General features: G+C 38.1%; 3 protein-coding genes across 3 annotated transcripts in view; all 3 read left to right on the plus strand.

The window, feature by feature from the left end:
* Positions 1-20,568, plus strand: part of LOC310858691 (uncharacterized protein) — a 55,095-nt gene that overhangs the window by 19,891 nt on the left and 14,636 nt on the right. The window contains exons 2-15 of the mRNA XM_083764918.1: positions 11,902-12,006; positions 12,132-12,262; positions 12,454-12,515; positions 12,672-12,826; positions 12,922-12,990; positions 13,209-13,604; positions 15,853-15,965; positions 16,170-16,231; positions 16,333-16,490; positions 16,604-16,702; positions 18,460-18,572; positions 18,831-18,892; positions 18,994-19,151; positions 19,509-19,607. Coding sequence (XP_083621044.1) covers positions 12,185-12,262; positions 12,454-12,515; positions 12,672-12,826; positions 12,922-12,990; positions 13,209-13,604; positions 15,853-15,965; positions 16,170-16,231; positions 16,333-16,490; positions 16,604-16,702; positions 18,460-18,572; positions 18,831-18,892; positions 18,994-19,151; positions 19,509-19,607 — 1,624 coding nt within the window. The 5' untranslated portion in view covers positions 11,902-12,006; positions 12,132-12,184. The remainder of the gene's footprint in view (positions 1-11,901; positions 12,007-12,131; positions 12,263-12,453; positions 12,516-12,671; positions 12,827-12,921; positions 12,991-13,208; positions 13,605-15,852; positions 15,966-16,169; positions 16,232-16,332; positions 16,491-16,603; positions 16,703-18,459; positions 18,573-18,830; positions 18,893-18,993; positions 19,152-19,508; positions 19,608-20,568) is intronic.
* On the plus strand, positions 241-5,560 carry LOC310859163 (uncharacterized protein; the record flags this gene model as incomplete). Its single annotated transcript, XM_083765562.1, has 6 exons — positions 241-363; positions 738-799; positions 953-1,107; positions 1,247-1,318; positions 4,923-5,114; positions 5,313-5,560. Exons 1-6 carry the CDS (start codon positions 256-258, stop codon positions 5,558-5,560), a joined length of 837 nt encoding a protein of 278 aa, XP_083621688.1. The 5' UTR covers positions 241-255.
* On the plus strand, positions 7,113-10,148 carry LOC310859164 (uncharacterized protein; the record flags this gene model as incomplete). The annotated part of the gene is made up of 6 exons (XM_083765563.1): positions 7,113-7,235; positions 7,584-7,645; positions 7,799-7,953; positions 8,093-8,164; positions 8,379-8,488; positions 10,032-10,148. The coding sequence occupies exons 1-6, from the start codon at positions 7,128-7,130 to the stop codon at positions 10,146-10,148; spliced, it is 624 nt and encodes a 207-aa protein (XP_083621689.1). The 5' UTR covers positions 7,113-7,127.

Raw genomic sequence — 20,568 nt, forward strand, 5'->3', positions numbered from 1 at the left:
TAACTGCAACTTCACTGCCAGTCATTGCAACTTCACCACGAGTCACTGCAACTTCACCTATTGTCCATACAACACGCCTACCTGTCACTGCAGCTACTATCCCAGGTTAAACATCTGCACTATTAGTGAAAAGAACTTCACTGCTAATCACTTTGAACATATAATTTACTGTTCAGCTATAATAACTCAATTTAACTGTAACTAACTGTTTCTACCCATTGTGCTTCATATGTAGCTACAACAGCACCACCAGCAATGCCAAAGGTCGTGTTAGAATTCAAAATAACGCAAAACTTCACAAAAGACCTTGAAAACACATCCTCAGTCGCATTCCAGAACTTAGCAACCAAAGTAGCTTCAGCGGTAAGTACCATTATGATGATCCAACACCTACCAATACATTCTCCATAACTTCAGCGATTCCTCCTATCATGCATATTACTATTATATTGATCTCTGGCAAATGTATAATTATGATGATTAAAAATAACCATACTTTATGGAAATGTTTTGCTTTCGTTGTAAAATTACCAAATAACTAAACAAGTTAAAAGATTTTTAACAAATGACTGCCTCCACCTTTCAAAATGTTCTCTAGAACATTGTTATTAATTAATCAAATGTAAATCTATTAATCTTGAACCATGAAATGAACTTGGTGGGATACTAAGTATTATTTTACAGTTCCTGTGTAATTATTTCTGTATTAATTTCAATGACTGAATTTCTGTTTACAGATGGACAACGTCTATAAGGCAAAGTTTTCTAATTTCAATCGCACTGTTATAACCGGCTTCAGGTATGCACCAATGGAGTTATACTGTATTAAGTATATATGTTTTTAGTACATAAATATTAACGTATCATTGATTTGTACCTTTAATGTACCATAACATTTGGTATTAATTATAACATAAATGTTATAATTAATAATAATGAATCACTTTTACAGCTCAGGATCAGTAAATGTGGAGGCTGAATTAATATTCAACCAAGAGGAAAATGCAACTATACCAGATGCCTCTTCTGTGGCTAGTACTTTTGTTGAGGCTGCATCCAGCTCTAATTTCTCCCTTCCTGTGGACACGTCAACTATTGTTGCCACGGGTAAGAATTGTCGACTCAACCGATAATAGCTCACAGTGTGGCTCTTTAATGACCTGTTTAATGGTGTTTTTTTTCCCTTGTTATTAATTATATATCATGGCCTGCATTGATATTGATATGAAAGTTTTATTTTTTACAGTGGTTTTGCCGCCAACTCAAGCACCCACTACAGCAGCACCTTTAACAACAATCACCACAGATTCACCAGCAGGTACAATTTCATCAAAGCAAATTGAAACTGTACTTCCAATGTATAAAACATCTAATGAATTAACTGGAGTGGACAAAGGGATATGCAAGAGTACAGTGACATACCCCTATGATTATAATGTGTTGAAGAAGCACATTACATTATTATTGATTATAACTAATATCAGAATCACCGGTAATAATAACTTCACAATTGAATGTAACCTTTCCATCAGGTAATGCAACATCACCACCAGTCATTCAAACTTCGCCACGACACAATGCGACTTCACCACCAGTTAATGCAACGTCACCACGACCCAAAATGACTTCAACACCAGTCACTGTAACATCACCACCAGTCAATGCAACTTCACCTATAGTCCATACAACATCCCCACCAGTCACTGCTGCTACTAGTCCAGGTAACACAAACGAACCCTAATTAACTTTACCACTAATTTCTTTGAATTAATCAGTGCTCAGTTTAGCTATAAAATGAATGAATATAACTGGAGCAGACAAGGGGATGTGCACAATTATAATCTTTATTAATACAACCTTAGAAAAGTAAGAAACACTGGTAATCATAACTTCACAATGTAATGTAACATTTCCATCAGGCAATGCAACTTCACCACCAGTCATTCAAACTTCGCCACGACACAATACAACTTCACCACCAGTTAATGCAACTTCACCACGACACAATGCAACTTCACCACGACAAAATGCAACGTCACCACGACCCAATATAACTTCAACACCAGTCATTGCAACTTCATCCCCAGTCAATGCAACTTCACCTATAGTCCATACAACATCCCTACCTGTCACTGCAGGTACTACCCCAGGTAAAACAATTGAATAGTCAAAATAACTTTACCACTAATAACTTTAAATGAATCACCATTCAGTTTAGCTATAATATCTGAATATAACTACAGAGGACAAAGACTACAGTGACAAATTCCCCCATAATGTGTTGAAAAGGCTAATTCAATCATAATCTTTATTATTATAACTTTAGAAATAAGAAACACCGGTAATCATGACTTCACAATTGAATGTAACCTTTCCAACAGGTAATGCAACTTCACCACCAGTCATTCAAACTTCACCACAACACAATGCAACTTCACCACCAGTTAATGCAACTTCACCGCGACAAAATACAACATCACCACGACCCAATATAACTTCAATACCAGTCATTGTAACTTCACCTATAGTCCATACAACATCCCCACCAGTCACTGCAGCTACTAGTCCAGGTAACACAAACAAACCCTAATTAGTCTAATTAACTTTACCACTAATTGCTTTGAATTAATCAGTACTCCGTTTAGCTATAAAATCCGAATATAACTGAAGCAGACAAGGGGATGTGCACAATCTTTATTATTATAACTTTAGAAAAGTAAGAAACACTGGTAATCCTAACTTCACAATGTAATGTAACATTTCCATCAGGCAATGCAACTTCACCACCAGTCATTCAAACTTCGCCACGACACAATGCAACTTCACCACCAGTTAATGCAACTTCACCACGACACAATGCAACTTCACCACGACAAAATGCAACGTCACCACGACCCAAAATGACTTCAACACCAGTCACTGTAACATCACCACCAGTCAATGCAACTTCACCTATAGTGCATACAACATCCCTACCTGTCACTGCAGGTACTACCCCAGGTATAACAAATTAATAGTCAAAATAACTTTACAACTAATAACTCTGAATTAATCATCATTCAGTTTAGCTATAATATCTGAATATAACTACAGAGACTAGTGACAAATTCCACTCTGACTATGTGTTGAAAAAGAACATTCAATTATAACCTTTATGATTATAACTTTAGAAATATAAGAAACACCGATAATCATGACTTCACAATTTAATGTAACCTTTCCAACAGGTAATGCAACTTCACCACCAGTCATTCAAACTTCGCCACGACACAATGCGACTTCACCACCAGTTAATGCAACGTCACCACGACCCAAAATGACTTCAACACCAGTCACTGTAACATCACCACCAGTCAATGCAACTTCACCTATAGTCCATACAACATCCCCACCAGTCACTGCTGCTACTAGTCCAGGTAACACAAACAAACCCTAATTAACTTTACCACTAATTTCTTTGAATGAATCAGTGCTCAGTTTAGCTATAAAATGAATGAATATAACTGGAGCAGACAAGGGGATGTGCACAATTATAATCTTTATTAATACAACCTTAGAAAAGTAAGAAACACTGGTAATCATAACTTCACAATGTAATGTAACATTTCCATCAGGCAATGCAACTTCACCACCAGTCATTCAAACTTCGCCACGACACAATACAACTTCACCACCAGTTAATGCAACTTCACCACGACACAATGCAACTTCACCACGACAAAATGCAACGTCACCACGACCCAATATAACTTCAACACCAGTCATTGCAACTTCATCCCCAGTCAATGCAACTTCACCTATAGTCCATACAACATCCCTACCTGTCACTGCAGGTACTACCCCAGGTAAAACAAATGAATAGTCAAAATAACTTTACCACTAATGACTTTAAATGAATCACCATTCAGTTTAGCTATAATATCTGAATATAACTACAGAGGACAAAGACTACAGTGACAAATTCCCCCATAATGTGTTGAAAAGGCTAATTCAATCATAATCTTTATTATTATAACTTTAGAAATAAGAAACACCGGTAATCATGACTTCACAATTGAATGTAACCTTTCCAACAGGTAATGCAACTTCACCACCAGTCATTCAAACTTCACCACAACACAATGCAACTTCACCACCAGTTAATGCAACTTCACCGCGACAAAATACAACATCACCACGACCCAATATAACTTCAATACCAGTCATTGTAACTTCACCTATAGTCCATACAACATCCCCACCAGTCACTGCAGCTACTAGTCCAGGTAACACAAACAAACCCTAATTAGTCTAATTAACTTTACCACTAATTGCTTTGAATTAATCAGTACTCCGTTTAGCTATAAAATCTGAATATAACTGAAGCAGACACGGGGATGTGCACAATCTTTATTATTATAACTTTAGAAAAGTAAGAAACACTGGTAATCATAACTTCACAATGTAATGTAACATTTCCATCAGGCAATGCAACTTCACCACCAGTCATTCAAACTTCGCCACGACACAATGCAACTTCACCACCAGTTAATGCAACTTCACCACGACACAATGCAACTTCACCACGACAAAATGCAACGTCACCACGACCCAAAATGACTTCAACACCAGTCACTGTAACATCACCACCAGTCAATGCAACTTCACCTATAGTGCATACAACATCCCTACCTGTCACTGCAGGTACTACCCCAGGTATAACAAATGAATAGTCAAAATAACTTTACAACTAATAACTCTGAATTAATCATCATTCAGTTTAGCTATAATATCTGAATATAACTACAGAGACTAGTGACAAATTCCACTCCGACTATGTGTTGAAAAAGAACATTCAATTATAACCTTTATGATTATAACTTTAGAAATATAAGAAACACCGGTAATCATGACTTCACAATTGAATGTAACCTTTCCAACAGGTAATGCAACTTCACCACCAGTCATTCAAACTTCGCCACGACACAATGCAACTTCACCACCAGTTAATGCAACTTCACCGGGACAAAATACAACATCACCACGACGACCCAATATAACTTCAACACCAGTCATTGTAACTTCACCTATAGTCCATACAACATCCCCACCAGTCACTGCTGCTACTAGTCCAGGTAACACAAACAAACCCTAATTAACTTTACCACTAATTTCTTTGAATGAATCAGTGCTCAGTTTAGCTATAAAATGAATGAATATAACTGGAGCAGACAAGGGGATGTGCACAATTATAATCTTTATTAATACAACCTTAGAAAAGTAAGAAACACTGGTAATCATAACTTCACAATGTAATGTAACATTTCCATCAGGCAATGCAACTTCACCACCAGTCATTCAAACTTCGCCACGACACAATACAACTTCACCACCAGTTAATGCAACTTCACCACGACACAATGCAACTTCACCACGACAAAATGCAACGTCACCACGACCCAATATAACTTCAACACCAGTCATTGCAACTTCATCCCCAGTCAATGCAACTTCACCTATAGTCCATACAACATCCCTACCTGTCACTGCAGGTACTACCCCAGGTAAAACAAATGAATAGTCAAAATAACTTTACCACTAATAACTTTAAATGAATCACCATTCAGTTTAGCTATAATATCTGAATATAACTACAGAGGACAAAGACTACAGTGACAAATTCCCCCATAATGTGTTGAAAAGGCTAATTCAATCATAATCTTTATTATTATAACTTTAGAAATAAGAAACACTGGTAATCATGACTTCACAATTGAATGTAACCTTTCCAACAGGTAATGCAACTTCACCACCAGTCATTCAAACTTCGCCACAACACAATGCAACTTCACCACCAGTTAATGCAACTTCACCGCGACAAAATACAACATCACCACGACCCAATATAACTTCAACACCAGTCATTGTAACTTCACCTATAGTCCATACAACATCCCCACCAGTCACTGCAGCTACTAGTCCAGGTAACACAAACAAACCCTAATTAGTCTAATTAACTTTACCACTAATTGCTTTGAATTAATCAGTACTCCGTTTAGCTATAAAATCCGAATATAACTGAAGCAGACAAGGGGATGTGCACAATCTTTATTATTATAACTTTAGAAAAGTAAGAAACACTGGTAATCATAACTTCACAATGTAATGTAACATTTCCATCAGGCAATGCAACTTCACCACCAGTCATTCAAACTTCGCAACGACACAATGCAACTTCACCACCAGTTAATGCAACTTCACCACGACACAATGCAACTTCACCACGACAAAATGCAACGTCACCACGACCCAATATAACTTCAACACCAGTCATTGCAACTTCATCACCAGTCAATGCAACTTCACCTATAGTCCATACAACATCCCTACCTGTCACTGCAGGTACTACCCCAGGTAAAACAAATGAATAGTCAAAATAACTTTACCACTAATAACTTTGAATTAATCACCATTCAGTTTAGCTATAACATCTGAACATAACTACAGAGGACAAAGACTATAGTGACGAATTCCCCTCCGAAACTATCTGAATATAACTGGAGCGGACAATGGGATATGCAAGAGTACAGTGACATACCCCTATGATTATAATGTGTTTATTATTATAACTTTAGAAATATAAGAAACACCGGTAATCATAACTTCACAATTTCATGTAAACTTTCCATCAGGTAAAGCAACATCACCTCAACTAAAAGTACATTAAATTATCTTTAGTATAATAACTTCAGCAATATAAGAAACACAAGTAGTCATATCTTAACAATGTGATCTATCCTTTCCATTAGGTAATACAACTTCACCTCCAGTCATTCCGACTTCACCACGACACAATGCAACGTCACTGCCAGTCATTGCAACTTCACCACGAGTAACTGCAACTTCACTGCCAGTCATTGCAACTTCACCACGAGTCACTGCAACTTCACCTATTGTCCATACAACACGCCTACCTGTCACTGCAGCTACTATCCCAGGTTAAACATCTGCACTATTAGTGAAAAGAACTTCACTGCTAATCACTTTGAACATATAATTTACTGTTCAGCTATAATAACTCAATTTAACTGTAACTAACTGTTTCTACCCATTGTGCTTCATATGTAGCTACAACAGCACCACCAGCAATGCCAAAGGTCGTGTTAGAATTCAAAATAACGCAAAACTTCACAAAAGACCTTGAAAACACATCCTCAGTCGCATTCCAGAACTTAGCAACCAAAGTAGCTTCAGCGGTAAGTACCATTATGATGATCCAACACCTACCAATACATTCTCCATAACTTCAGCGATTCCTCCTATCATGCATATTACTATTATATTGATCTCTGGCAAATGTATAATTATGATGATTAAAAATAACCATACTTTATGGAAATGTTTTGCTTTCATTGTAAAATTACCAAATAACTAAACAACCTCCACCTTTCAAAATGTTCTCTAGAACATTGTTATTAATTAATCAAATGTAAATCTATTAATCTTGAACCATGAAATGAACTTGGTGGGATACTAAGTATTATTTTACAGTTCCTGTGTAATTATTTCTGTAATAATTTCAATGACTGAATTTCTGTTTACAGATGGACAACGTCTATAAGGCAAAGTTTTCTAATTTCAATCGCACTGTTATAACCGGCTTCAGGTATGCACCATTGGAGTTATACTGTATTAAGTATATATGTTTTTAGTACATAAATATTAACGTATCATTGATTTGTACCTTTAATGTACCATAACATTTGGTATTAATTATAACATAAATGTTATAATTAATAATAATGAATCACTTTTACAGCTCAGGATCAGTAAATGTGGAGGCTGAATTAATATTCAACCAAGAGGAAAATGCAACTATACCAGATGCCTCTTCTGTGGCTAGTACTCTTGTTGAGGCTGCATCCAGCTCTAATTTCTCCCTTCCTGTGAACACGTCAACTATTGTTGTCACGGGTAAGAATTGTCGACTCAACCGATAATAGCTCACAGTGTGGCTCTTTAATGACCTGTTTAATGGTATTTTTTTCCCCTTGTTATTAATTATATATCATGGCCTGCATTGATATTGATATGAAAGTTTTATTTTTTACAGTGGTTTTGCCACCAACTCAAGCACCCACTACAGCAGCACCTTTAACAACAATCACCACAGATTCACCAGCAGGTACAATTTAATCAAAGCAAATTGAAACTGTACTTCCAATGTATAAAACATCTAATGAATTAACTGGAGTGGACAAAGGGATATGCAAGAGTACAGTGACATACCCCTATGATTATAATGTGTTGAAGAAGCACATTAAATTATTATTGATTATAACTAATATCAGAATCACCGGTAATAATAACTTCACAATTGAATGTAACCTTTCCATCAGGTAATGCAACATCACCACCAGTCATTCAAACTTCGCCACGACACAATGCGACTTCACCACCAGTTAATGCAACGTCACCACGACCCAAAATGACTTCAACACCAGTCACTGTAACATCAACACCAGTCAATGCAACTTCACCTATAGTGCATACAACATCCCCACCAGTCACTGCTGCTACTAGTCCAGGTAACACAAACAAACCCTAATTAACTTTACCACTAATTTCTTTGAATGAATCAGTGCTCAGTTTAGCTATAAAATGAATGAATATAACTGGAGCAGACAAGGGGATGTGCACAATTATAATCTTTATTAATACAACCTTAGAAAAGTAAGAAACACTGGTAATCATAACTTCACAATGTAATGTAACATTTCCATCAGGCAATGCAACTTCACCACCAGTCATTCAAACTTCGCCACGACACAATACAACTTCACCACCAGTTAATGCAACTTCACCACGACACAATGCAACTTCACCACGACAAAATGCAACGTCACCACGACCCAATATAACTTCAACACCAGTCATTACAACTTCATCCCCAGTCAATGCAACTTCACCTATAGTCCATACAACATCCCTACCTGTCACTGCAGGTACTACCCCAGGTAAAACAAATGAATAGTCAAAATAACTTTACCACTAATAACTTTAAATGAATCACCATTCAGTTTAGCTATAATATCTGAATATAACTACAGAGGACAAAGACTACAGTGACAAATTCCCCCATAATGTGTTGAAAAGGCTAATTCAATCATAATCTTTATTATTATAACTTTAGAAATAAGAAACACCGGTAATCATGACTTCACAATTGAATGTAACCTTTCCAACAGGTAATGCAACTTCACCACCAGTCATTCAAACTTCGCCACAACACAATGCAACTTCACCACCAGTTAATGCAACTTCACCGCGACAAAATACAACATCACCACGACCCAATATAACTTCAACACCAGTCATTGTAACTTCACCTATAGTCCATACAACATCCCCACCAGTCACTGCAGCTACTAGTCCAGGTAACACAAACAAACCCTAATTAGTCTAATTAACTTTACCACTAATTGCTTTGAATTAATCAGTACTCAGTTTAGCTATAAAATCCGAATATAACTGAAGCAGACAAGGGGATGTGCACAATCTTTATTATTATAACTTTAGAAAAGTAAGAAACACTGGTAATCATAACTTCACAATGTAATGTAACATTTCCATCAGGCAATGCAACTTCACCACCAGTCATTCAAACTTCGCCACGACACAATGCAACTTCACCACCAGTTAATGCAACTTCACCACGACCCAAAATGACTTCAACACCAGTCACTGTAACATCAACACCAGTCAATGCAACTTCACCTATAGTGCATACAACATCCCTACCTGTCACTGCAGGTACTACCCCAGGTATAACAAATGAATAGTCAAAATAACTTTACAACTAATAACTCTGAATTAATCATCATTCAGTTTAGCTATAATATCTGAATATAACTACAGAGACTAGTGACAAATTCCACTCCGACTATGTGTTGAAAAAGAACATTCAATTATAACCTTTATGATTATAACTTTGGAAATATAAGAAACACCGGTAATCATGACTTCACAATTGAATGTAACCTTTCCAACAGGTAATGCAACTTCACCACCAGTCATTCAAACTTCGCCACGACACAATGCAACTTCACCACCAGTTAATGCAACTTCACCGGGACAAAATACAACATCACCACGACGACCCAATATAACTTCAACACCAGTCATTGTAACTTCACCTATAGTCCATACAACATCCCCACCAGTCACTGCTGCTACTAGTCCAGGTAACACAAACAAACCCTAATTAACTTTACCACTAATTTCTTTGAATGAATCAGTGCTCAGTTTAGCTATAAAATGAATGAATATAACTGGAGCAGACAAGGGGATGTGCACAATTATAATCTTTATTAATACAACCTTAGAAAAGTAAGAAACACTGGTAATCATAACTTCACAATGTAATGTAACATTTCCATCAGGCAATGCAACTTCACCACCAGTCATTCAAACTTCGCCACGACACAATACAACTTCACCACCAGTTAATGCAACTTCACCACGACACAATGCAACTTCACCACGACAAAATGCAACGTCACCACGACCCAATATAACTCCAACACCAGTCATTGCAACTTCATCCCCAGTCAATGAAACTTCACCTATAGTCCATACAACATCCCCACCAGTCACTGCAGCTACTAGTCCAGGTAAAACAAACAAATCATTAGTCAAATTAACTTTACAACTAATTGCTTTGAATTAAACACTATTCAGTTTAGCTATAATATCTGAATATAACTGGAGCGGACAAAAATATATGCAAGTGTGACGGGAGCCGGTTAAGTCAAACAACCAACAAAGTAATAGATTAAAGTGCACTGATTAAAGTGCGGTGTGCGTTATACTGTGAGACTGTTAAAAATGTAGCCGAACTACGCCACCCTTGGATTAAAAAGACTAAAGGGAACTCTTAAAAACAATAAAGAGGACACCCAGTTAAAAAAGAGCATATAAATTATGGAAAACTATGAAAGACTGATACAGGACAGGATTTTGGGGGGTTACAAAATTGAACTTTATTGCCTTATACAAGGGCACTCTAAAATGGCCAGTAGAAAATACAATGAAACTTAAAAACGCCCTAAGCCTAAAACCCTAACCAATCCTATATAACTAACTAACTAAAATCTTAAAATCATAACAAGACAAAACGAAACCAATCACAATTAAAATGTCCAAAATGAGCCTGTACAAAAGAGCAATATGCCCTGCAGCAAGGGGCGGAGTCAGGGGAAGGAGCCATGCAGATCTGATCAGTGACAAATACAGACACAAATAAAAAATACAGTACATTAAATTATAATCTCTAGTATAATAACTTCAGAAATATAAGAAACACAAGTAGTCACATCTTAATGTGATCTAACCTTTTCATTAGGCAATACAACCTCACCTCCAGTCATTCCAACTTCACCACGTCACAATGCAACTTCACCTATAGTCCATACAACATCCCTACCTGTCACTGCAGGTACTACCCCAGGACGGTAAAACAAATGAATAGACAAAATAACTTTACCACTAATTACCATTGAATTAATCATTACTCAGCTTAGTTATAATATCTGAATACCACTATAGAGGTCAAATACCCTTACAACTATAATGTGTTTTAAAATCTATCTTCGAAATGTCTTCTAACTAATCATTTTAGTCGTATCTGCAAAAGTTGAGGACGGAAAATATTGTCTGGAAGGTGTGCCATTCTGCACAGTGATTGGTTGAGCATCACATAAGGGGTGTGCCACAGGGGACACCCATATAAGTGGCAGATAGACGGGGGGAGTGAGACAGAACAGGGCATTTCCCCGAATGGGTATTGACTAGTTATTATAACTTTAGAAATAAGAAACGGGTAATCATAACATCACTATTTTAATGCAACCTTTCCATCAGGTAATGCAACTTCACCACCAGTGACTGCGACTTCCCCATCTGTTAACACAACCTCACCAGCAGTTCACACGACTTCTGCGCAATTCACTGCAGCTACCTTCCCAGGTAAAACCAACTGTACTATTATTAAACCAAATTGAATGCACCACTACTACACATGTGCCCAAATACTAAGTCCATAAAATTGCATCAACTATAAATGGTTTCTACACACTGTGCACCACTTGCAGTTACAACGCCTGCATCACCAGCACAGCCAAAGATTGCGTTGGAATTCAAAATAATGCAAGACTTCAAACCACAACTTGCAAACACATCTTCTCAGGAATTCAAGACATTAGCAGCCTTAGTAGTAACAGCGGTAAGTAACCTATCACGATGTACAGCCTGTCAATTAAATATTTCACATAGCTTAAGTAATTTCTAATATCACGACTTTAATAATAACATACACATCTCTGACTTAGGAATACAACTAAAGTTTACAATGAAACACTGTATAGAAAGGTGTTTTTCCAGTTATATCAGTGACCATCCTTTTCTTGTTTACAGATGGACAATCTATACAAAGAAAAGTTTTCTAATTTCAATCGCACTGTTGTAAAAGGCTTCAGGTATGCACCAATGGTCTTCACTGTATTACTTGCAATATAATTGATTATAGAATGCCTTTCTACTTTTTAAGCAATCATAAGTTAATGCAGAAAATTACATAGTAGTCATATTGGCACCAATAGTAATAATGCCACTTATCAACATCCCTTTTGCAGCGCTGGATCAGTTAAGGTAGAGGCTGAATTAATATTCAACCAAGAGGAAAATGCAACTGCACCAAATGCAACGTCTGTGGCTAGTACTCTCGTTGACGCTGTATCCGGCTCTAATTTCTCCCTTCCCGTGAACACATCAACTGTTGTTGCCACTGGTAAAAAAATAAATAATAATACAACTATACCATTTATTTTTATTAAGTATTAGGGTAACAAGTACTGATGTAATGTCTTTATTTTCACATTGTAGTTGTGTCGTCAAATCAAGAGACCACAACAGCTGCACCTTTAACCACGATCATTGCAACTTCTCCAGCAGGTAATGCAATTTCATCAATAGTTAATTCAACTTTGTCTCCTGTGAATATAGATGAACCCCCCCCCCCAAAAAAAAAAAAACCATTTATATTAAAGACATCTGTAACTCATTATAGGCTATACTGTACATTTAAAATCTGGTCTGAATAGTGTGATCATTGTTGCTTAACACAATATAATAACTAATATTACAATACTTCAATGCAACTTCCCCACCAGTCAATGCAACATCATCACCAATCACCGCTACATCATCACCAGTCAATGCGACATCACCAATCACCGCAACATCACGACCAATCACTGCAGCATCACCACCAGTCAATGCAACATCACCAACAGTCAATGCAACATCACCATCAGTCAATGCGACATCACCACCAGTCAATGCGACATCACCATCAGTCAATGCAACATCACCACCAGTCAATGCAACATCACCACCAGTCAATGCAACATCACCACCAGTCAATGCGACATCACCATCAGTCAATGCAACATCACCACCAGTCAATGCAACATCACCACCAGTCAATGTGACATCACCATCAGTCAATACGACATTGTCACCAATCAATGCAACATCATCACCAGTTACTGCAACTTCACCACCAGGTAATGCAATGTCATCATTAGTCATTTCAATTTTGTTTAGTAATTCTACTTTAATACCAGTAAACATAACCTCACCACATATCAACTCTACTTCACCATCAGCCAATGCAACGTCACCACCAGTTAATGCAACGTCACCACCTGTTAATGCAACGTCACCACCAGTTAATGTGACATCACCACCAGTTAATGTGACATCACCACCAGTTAATGTGACATCACCACATGTTAATGTGACATCACCACCTGTTAATGCAACGTCACCACCAGTTAATGCAACGTCTCCACCAGTTAATGCAACTTCACCACCAGTGAATGCAACATCAACACCAGTTAATGTGACATCACCACCAGTTAATGTGACATCACCACCTGTTAATGTGACATCACCACCTGTTAATGTGACATCACCACCAGTTAATGTGACATCACCACCTGTTAATGTGACATCACCACCTGTTAATGTGACATCACCACCTGTTAATGTGACATCACCACCTGTTAATGTGACATCACCACCAGTTAATACAACATCACCACCAGTGAATGCAACTTCAACACCAATCACCGCAACATCACCATCTGCTACTGTAACTTCATCACCAGTCATTGCAACAACATTACCAGGTAAATCAACTCAACCATTAGTCAAAACAACATTACCACTATATCTGTGCCATGATTAAGATATTAAGATAATATCAAGTTCTGATAGTTCAGCTATATTCAGAAGTCAACAATGACTTCTCTGAATGGCTGAACAATCAAGACATCTAAAAAAACTAAATACATTTGAATACAGTGTGTTTATACAGGATCAAGGTATTGTCTCAGAATGCTATGTTAGCAAAGCTTCATACACAACAAGTAATTACTTTGTACCCAATGAGTTCATTTGTATTATAAATTGTTAAGTAATTCTACTTTACACACAATCTCACCACATATCAACTCTACTTCACCACCAGCCAATGCAACTTCACCACCAGTTAATGCAACATCACCACCAGTTAATGTGACATCACCATCAGTTAATGCAACTTCACCACCAGTTAATGCAACATCACCACCAGTTAATGCAACATCACCATCAGTTAATGCAACTTCACCACCAGTTAATGCAACTTCACCACCAGTTAATACAACTTCACCACCAGTTAATGCAACATCACCATCAGTTAATGCAACTTCACCACCAGTTAATGCAACATCACCACCAGTTAATGCAACATCATCACCACTTAATGTGACATCACCACCAGTTGATGCAACTTCACCACCAGTTAATGCAACTTCACCACCAGTTAATGCAACATCACCACCAGTTAATGCAACTTCACCACCAGTTAATGCAACATCACCACCAGTTAATGCAACTTCACCACCAGTTAATGCAACATCACCACCAGTTAATGCAACGTCACCACCAGTTAATGTGACATCACCACCGGTTAATGTGACGTCACCACCAGTTAATGTGACATCACCACCAGTTAATGCAACTTCACCACCAGTTAATGCAACTTCACCAGTTAATGCAACATCACCACCAGTTAATGCAACATCACCACCAGTTAATGCAACATCACCACCAGTTAATGCAACATCACCACCAGTTAATGTGACATCACCACCAGTTAATGCAACTTCACCACCAGTTAATGTAACTTCACCAGTTAATGCAACTTCAACACCAGTTAATGCAACATCACCACCAGTTAATGCAACTTCACCACCAGTTAATGCAACATCATCACCACTTAATGTGACATCACCACCAGTTGATGCAACTTCACCACCAGTTAATGCAACTTCACCACCAGTTAATGCAACGTCACCACCAGTTAATGCAACTTCACCAGTTAATGCAACATCGCCACCAGTTAATTCAACTTCACCACCAGTTAATGTGACGTCACCACCAGTTAATGCAACTTCAACACCAGTCTATACAACATCACTACATGTTACTGTAACTTCATCACCAGTCATTGCAACAACATTGCCAGGTAAAAAAACTCAACCATTAGTCAAAACATCTTTACCACTATATCGCAAACAGAAACCATACACCTCATGAACTCATCTTGTGCACAAGTGCGGTGCCTGTGCCATGATTAATATATAAAAATATCAAGTTAATCCGTTCAACTGTGACTCAATACATCTTTATTGAAATTGAATCTGACTTAATCCTTAGTAATAACAACTTACAGCAACTAATTTTGTCCTATCCTTTGTGCTCCAGCATCAGTGGCAACGATCGATTTGGAATTCAAACTCGAGCAAACCTTCACAGCAGATCTTGAAAATCCAAATTCAGCAGCATTCAAAAACTTATCAACCGCAGTTGCCACAGCGGTAAGTCCACTCTGCCAAATATCCCTCAAGGACTCTACAGACAATTAATTCTACTTTTATTTAGATTTTTAACGGGTGGATAATAATAATATACGTGTGTGTGTGTGTGTGTGTGTGTGTGTGTGTGTGTGTGTGTGTGTGTGTGTGTGTGTGTGTGTGTGTGTGTGCGCACACGCACGTGTGATTTCTGTGTTCTTTTCACAGCTGGACAATGTGTATAGAGCACAATTTCCTAACTTCTATCGAACTGTGATCAACGGCTTCAGGTATGCTCTTGACATAATCTTTTTTGGACCAAATACCATAGAAATATTCATGACAAAATCCATAATAATTATGAAATCTAACAATAATCATCTTTTCACAGCCAAGGTTCAATTGTGGTAAATGCTACCCTGCAATTTAACAACGCCAACTCTAGTGCACCAACAATCGATGCTGTGGCTAACACTTTAGTGGAGGCTGTGAGAAATGGCAGTTCAGGCTTCTCCCTTCCTGTGAATGCATCAACAGTTGTTGCTACAAGTATGAGCTTTTTTAATTTAATTTTCTCTCAAATTTATAACGTACATGAAGCTGTAACATTACTGCTTTAACTGCTGCTCCAGCATTTAAATTAATTTACAATATTTCTAAAGGTACAGCTTCTACAACAGTTGCTCCCACGACTGCCTCAATTACTACTACGTCATCGTTCAACACAACTTCATCACCAGTTACTGCAACTTCACCACCAGGTAATGCAATGTCATCATTAGTCATTTCAATTTTGTTTAGTAATTCTACTTTAATACCAGTAAACACAACTTCACCACATATCAACTCTACTTCACCATCAGCCAATGCAACGTCACCACCAGTTAATGCAACGTCACCACCTGTTAATGCAACGTCACCACCAGTTAATGTGACATCACCACCAGTTAATGTGACATCACCACCAGTTAATGTGACATCACCACCAGTTAATGTGACATCACCACATGTTAATGTGACATCACCACCTGTTAATGCAACGTCACCACCAGTTAATGCAACGTCTCCACCAGTTAATGCAACTTCACCACCAGTGAATGCGACATCACCACCAGTTAATGTGACATCACCACCTGTTAATGTGACATCACCACCTGTTAATGTGACATCACCACCAGTTAATGTGACATCACCACCTGTTAATGTGACATCACCACCTGTTAATGTGACATCACCACCAGTTAATACAACATCACCACCAGTGAATGCAACTTCAACACCAATCACCGCAACATCACCATCTGCTACTGTAACGTCATCACCAGTCATTGCAACAACATTACCAGGTAAATCAACTCAACCATTAGTCAAAACAACATTACCACTATATCTGTGCCATGATTAAGATATTAAGATAATATCAAGTTCTGATAGCCATTCAGAGAAGTCAACAATGACTTCTCTGAATGGCTGAACAATCAAGACATCTAAAAAAACATATTGAATACAGTGTGTTTATACAGGATCAAGGTATTGTCTCAGAATGCTATGTTAGCACAGTTTCATACACAACAAGTAATTACTTTGTACCCAATGAGTTCATTTGTATTATAAATTGTTAAGTAATTCTACTTTACACACAACCTCAACACATATCAACTCTACTTCACCACCAGCCAATGCAACTTCACCACCAGTTAATGCAACATCACCACCAGTTAATGCAACATCACCACCAGTTAATGCAACTTCACCACCAGTTAATGCAACATCACCACCAGTTAATGCAACATCATCACCACTTAATGTGACATCACCACCAGTTGATGCAACTTCACCACCAGTTAATGCAACTTCACCACCAGTTAATGCAACGTCACCACCAGTTAATGCAACTTCACCACCAGTTAATGCAACATCACCACCAGTTAATGCAACGTCACCACCAGTTAATGTGACATCACCACCGGTTAATGTGACATCACCACCAGTTAATGCAACTTCACCACCAGTTAATGCAACTTCACCAGTTAATGCAACATCACCACCAGTTAATGCAACTTCACCACCAGTTAATGCAACATCACCACCAGTTAATGCAACGTCACCACCAGTTAATGTGACATCACCACCGGTTAATGTGACATCACCACCAGTTAATGCAACTTCACCACCAGTTAATGCAACTTCACCAGTTAATGCAACTTCAACACCAGTCTATACAACATCACTACATGTTACTGTAACTTCATCACCAGTCATTGCAACTACATTGCCAGGTAAAAAAACTCAACCATTAGTCAAAACAACTTTACCACTATATCGCAAACAGAAACCATACACCTCATGAACTCATCTCGTGCACAAGTGCAGTGCCTGTGCCATGATTAATATATAAAAATATCAAGTTAATCAGTTCAACTGTGACTCAATACATCTTTATTGGAATTGAATCTGACTTAATCCTTAGTAATAACAACTTACAGCAACTAATTTTGTCCTATCCTTTGTGCTCCAGCATCAGTGGCAACGATCGATTTGGAATTCAAACTCGAGCAAACCTTCACAGTAGATCTTGAAAATCCAAATTCAGCAGCATTCAAAAACTTATCAACCGTAGTTGCCACAGCGGTAAGTCCACACTGTTAAATATCCCTCAAGGACTCTACAGAGAATTAATTATACCTTTATTTAGATATTTAACGGGTGGATAATGCTAATATGCGTGTGTGTGTGTGTGTGTGTGTGTGTGTGTGTGTGTGTGTGTGTGTGTGTGTGTGTGTGTGTGTGTGTGTGTGTGTGTGTGTGTGTGTGTGTGTGTGTGTGTGTGTGTGTGTGTGTGTGTGTGTGTGCGCGTGCGTGCGTGCAATTTCTGTGTTCTTTTCACAGCTGGACGATGTGTATAGCACACAATTTCCTAACTTCTATCGAACTGTGATCAACGGCTTCAGGTATGCTCTTGACATAATCTTTTTTGTACCAAATACCATAGAAATATTCATGACGAAATCCATAATAATTATGAAATCTAACAATAATCATCTTTTCACAGCCAAGGTTCAATTGTGGTAAATGCGACCCTGCAATTTAACAACGCCAACACCAGTGCACCAACAATCGATGCTGTGGCTAACACTTTAGTGGAGGCTGTGAGAAATGGCAGTTCAGGCTTCTCCCTTCCTGTGAATGCATCAACAGTTGTTGCTACAAGTATGAGCTTTTTTAATTTAATTTTCTTTCAAATTTATAACGTACATGAAGCTACATTACTGCTTTAACTGCTGCTCCAGCATTTAAAGGTATATTCAGTGATTTCACTTAATTCAAATATCACTTATTTTTTTGTTTTGTTGTGATAATCCTCCCTACTATAGAGTGTGCTGGCCATATAAGGAGTTCCTCCCTGTCCCCAGTTAACCCCTGGGGGTCAAAAAACCTTAGGTTTCGTTTTTGACTCTCTATCCTGATTGGACGAAAGGCTGGGTCCCACAGCCAAAAACGAAACCTAAGGTTTTTTGAGTGAAATCACTGAATATACCTTTAAATTAATTTACAATATTTCTAAAGGTACAGCTTCTACAACAGTTGCTCCCACGACTGCTTCAATTACTACTACGTCATCGTTCAACACAACTTCATCACCAGTTACTGCAACTTCACCACCAGGTAATGCAATGTCATCATTAGTCATTTCAATTTTGTTTAGTAATTCTACTTTAATACCAGTAAACACAACTTCACCACATATCAACTCTACTTCACCATCAGCCAATGCAACGTCACCACCAGTTAATGCAACGTCACCACCTGTTAATGCAACGTCACCACCAGTTAATGTGACATCACCACCAGTTAATGTGACATCACCACCAGTTAATGTGACATCACCACCAGTTAATGTGACATCACCACCAGTTAATGTGACATCACCACATGTTAATGTGACATCACCACATGTTAATGCAACGTCACCACCAGTTAATGCAACGTCTCCACCAGTTAATGCAACTTCACCACCAGTGAATGCGACATCACCACCAGTTAATGCAACATCACCACCAGTTAATGCAACATCACCACCAGTTAATGCAACTTCACCACCAGTTAATGTGACATCACCACCAGTTAATGTGACATCACCACCAGTGAATGTGACATCACCACCTGTTAATGTGACATCACCACCAGTTAATGTGACATCGCCACCTGTTAATGTGACATCACCACCAGTTAATGCAACGTCACCACCACTTAATATAACTTCACCACCAGTTAATGTGACATCACCACCAGTGAATGTGACATCGCCACCTGTTAATGTGACATCACCACCAGTTAATGTGACATCGCCACCTGTTAATGTGACATCACCACCTGTTAATGTGACATCACCACTAGTTAATGTGACATCACCACCAGTTAATGTGACATCACCACCAGTTAATACAACATCACCACCAGTTAATGTGACATCACCACCTGTTAATGTAACATCACCACCTGTTAATGTGACATCACCACCAGTGAATGCAACTTCAACACCAGTCAATACAACATCACCACATGTTACTGTAACTTCATCACCAGTCATTGCAACTACATTACCAGGTAAAACAACTCAACCATT

The sequence above is a fragment of the Protomyctophum parallelum genome (genome assembly GCF_964188405.1).
Source record: "Protomyctophum parallelum genome assembly, chromosome: 5".
NCBI classification, from domain to species: Eukaryota; Metazoa; Chordata; class Actinopteri; order Myctophiformes; family Myctophidae; genus Protomyctophum; species Protomyctophum parallelum.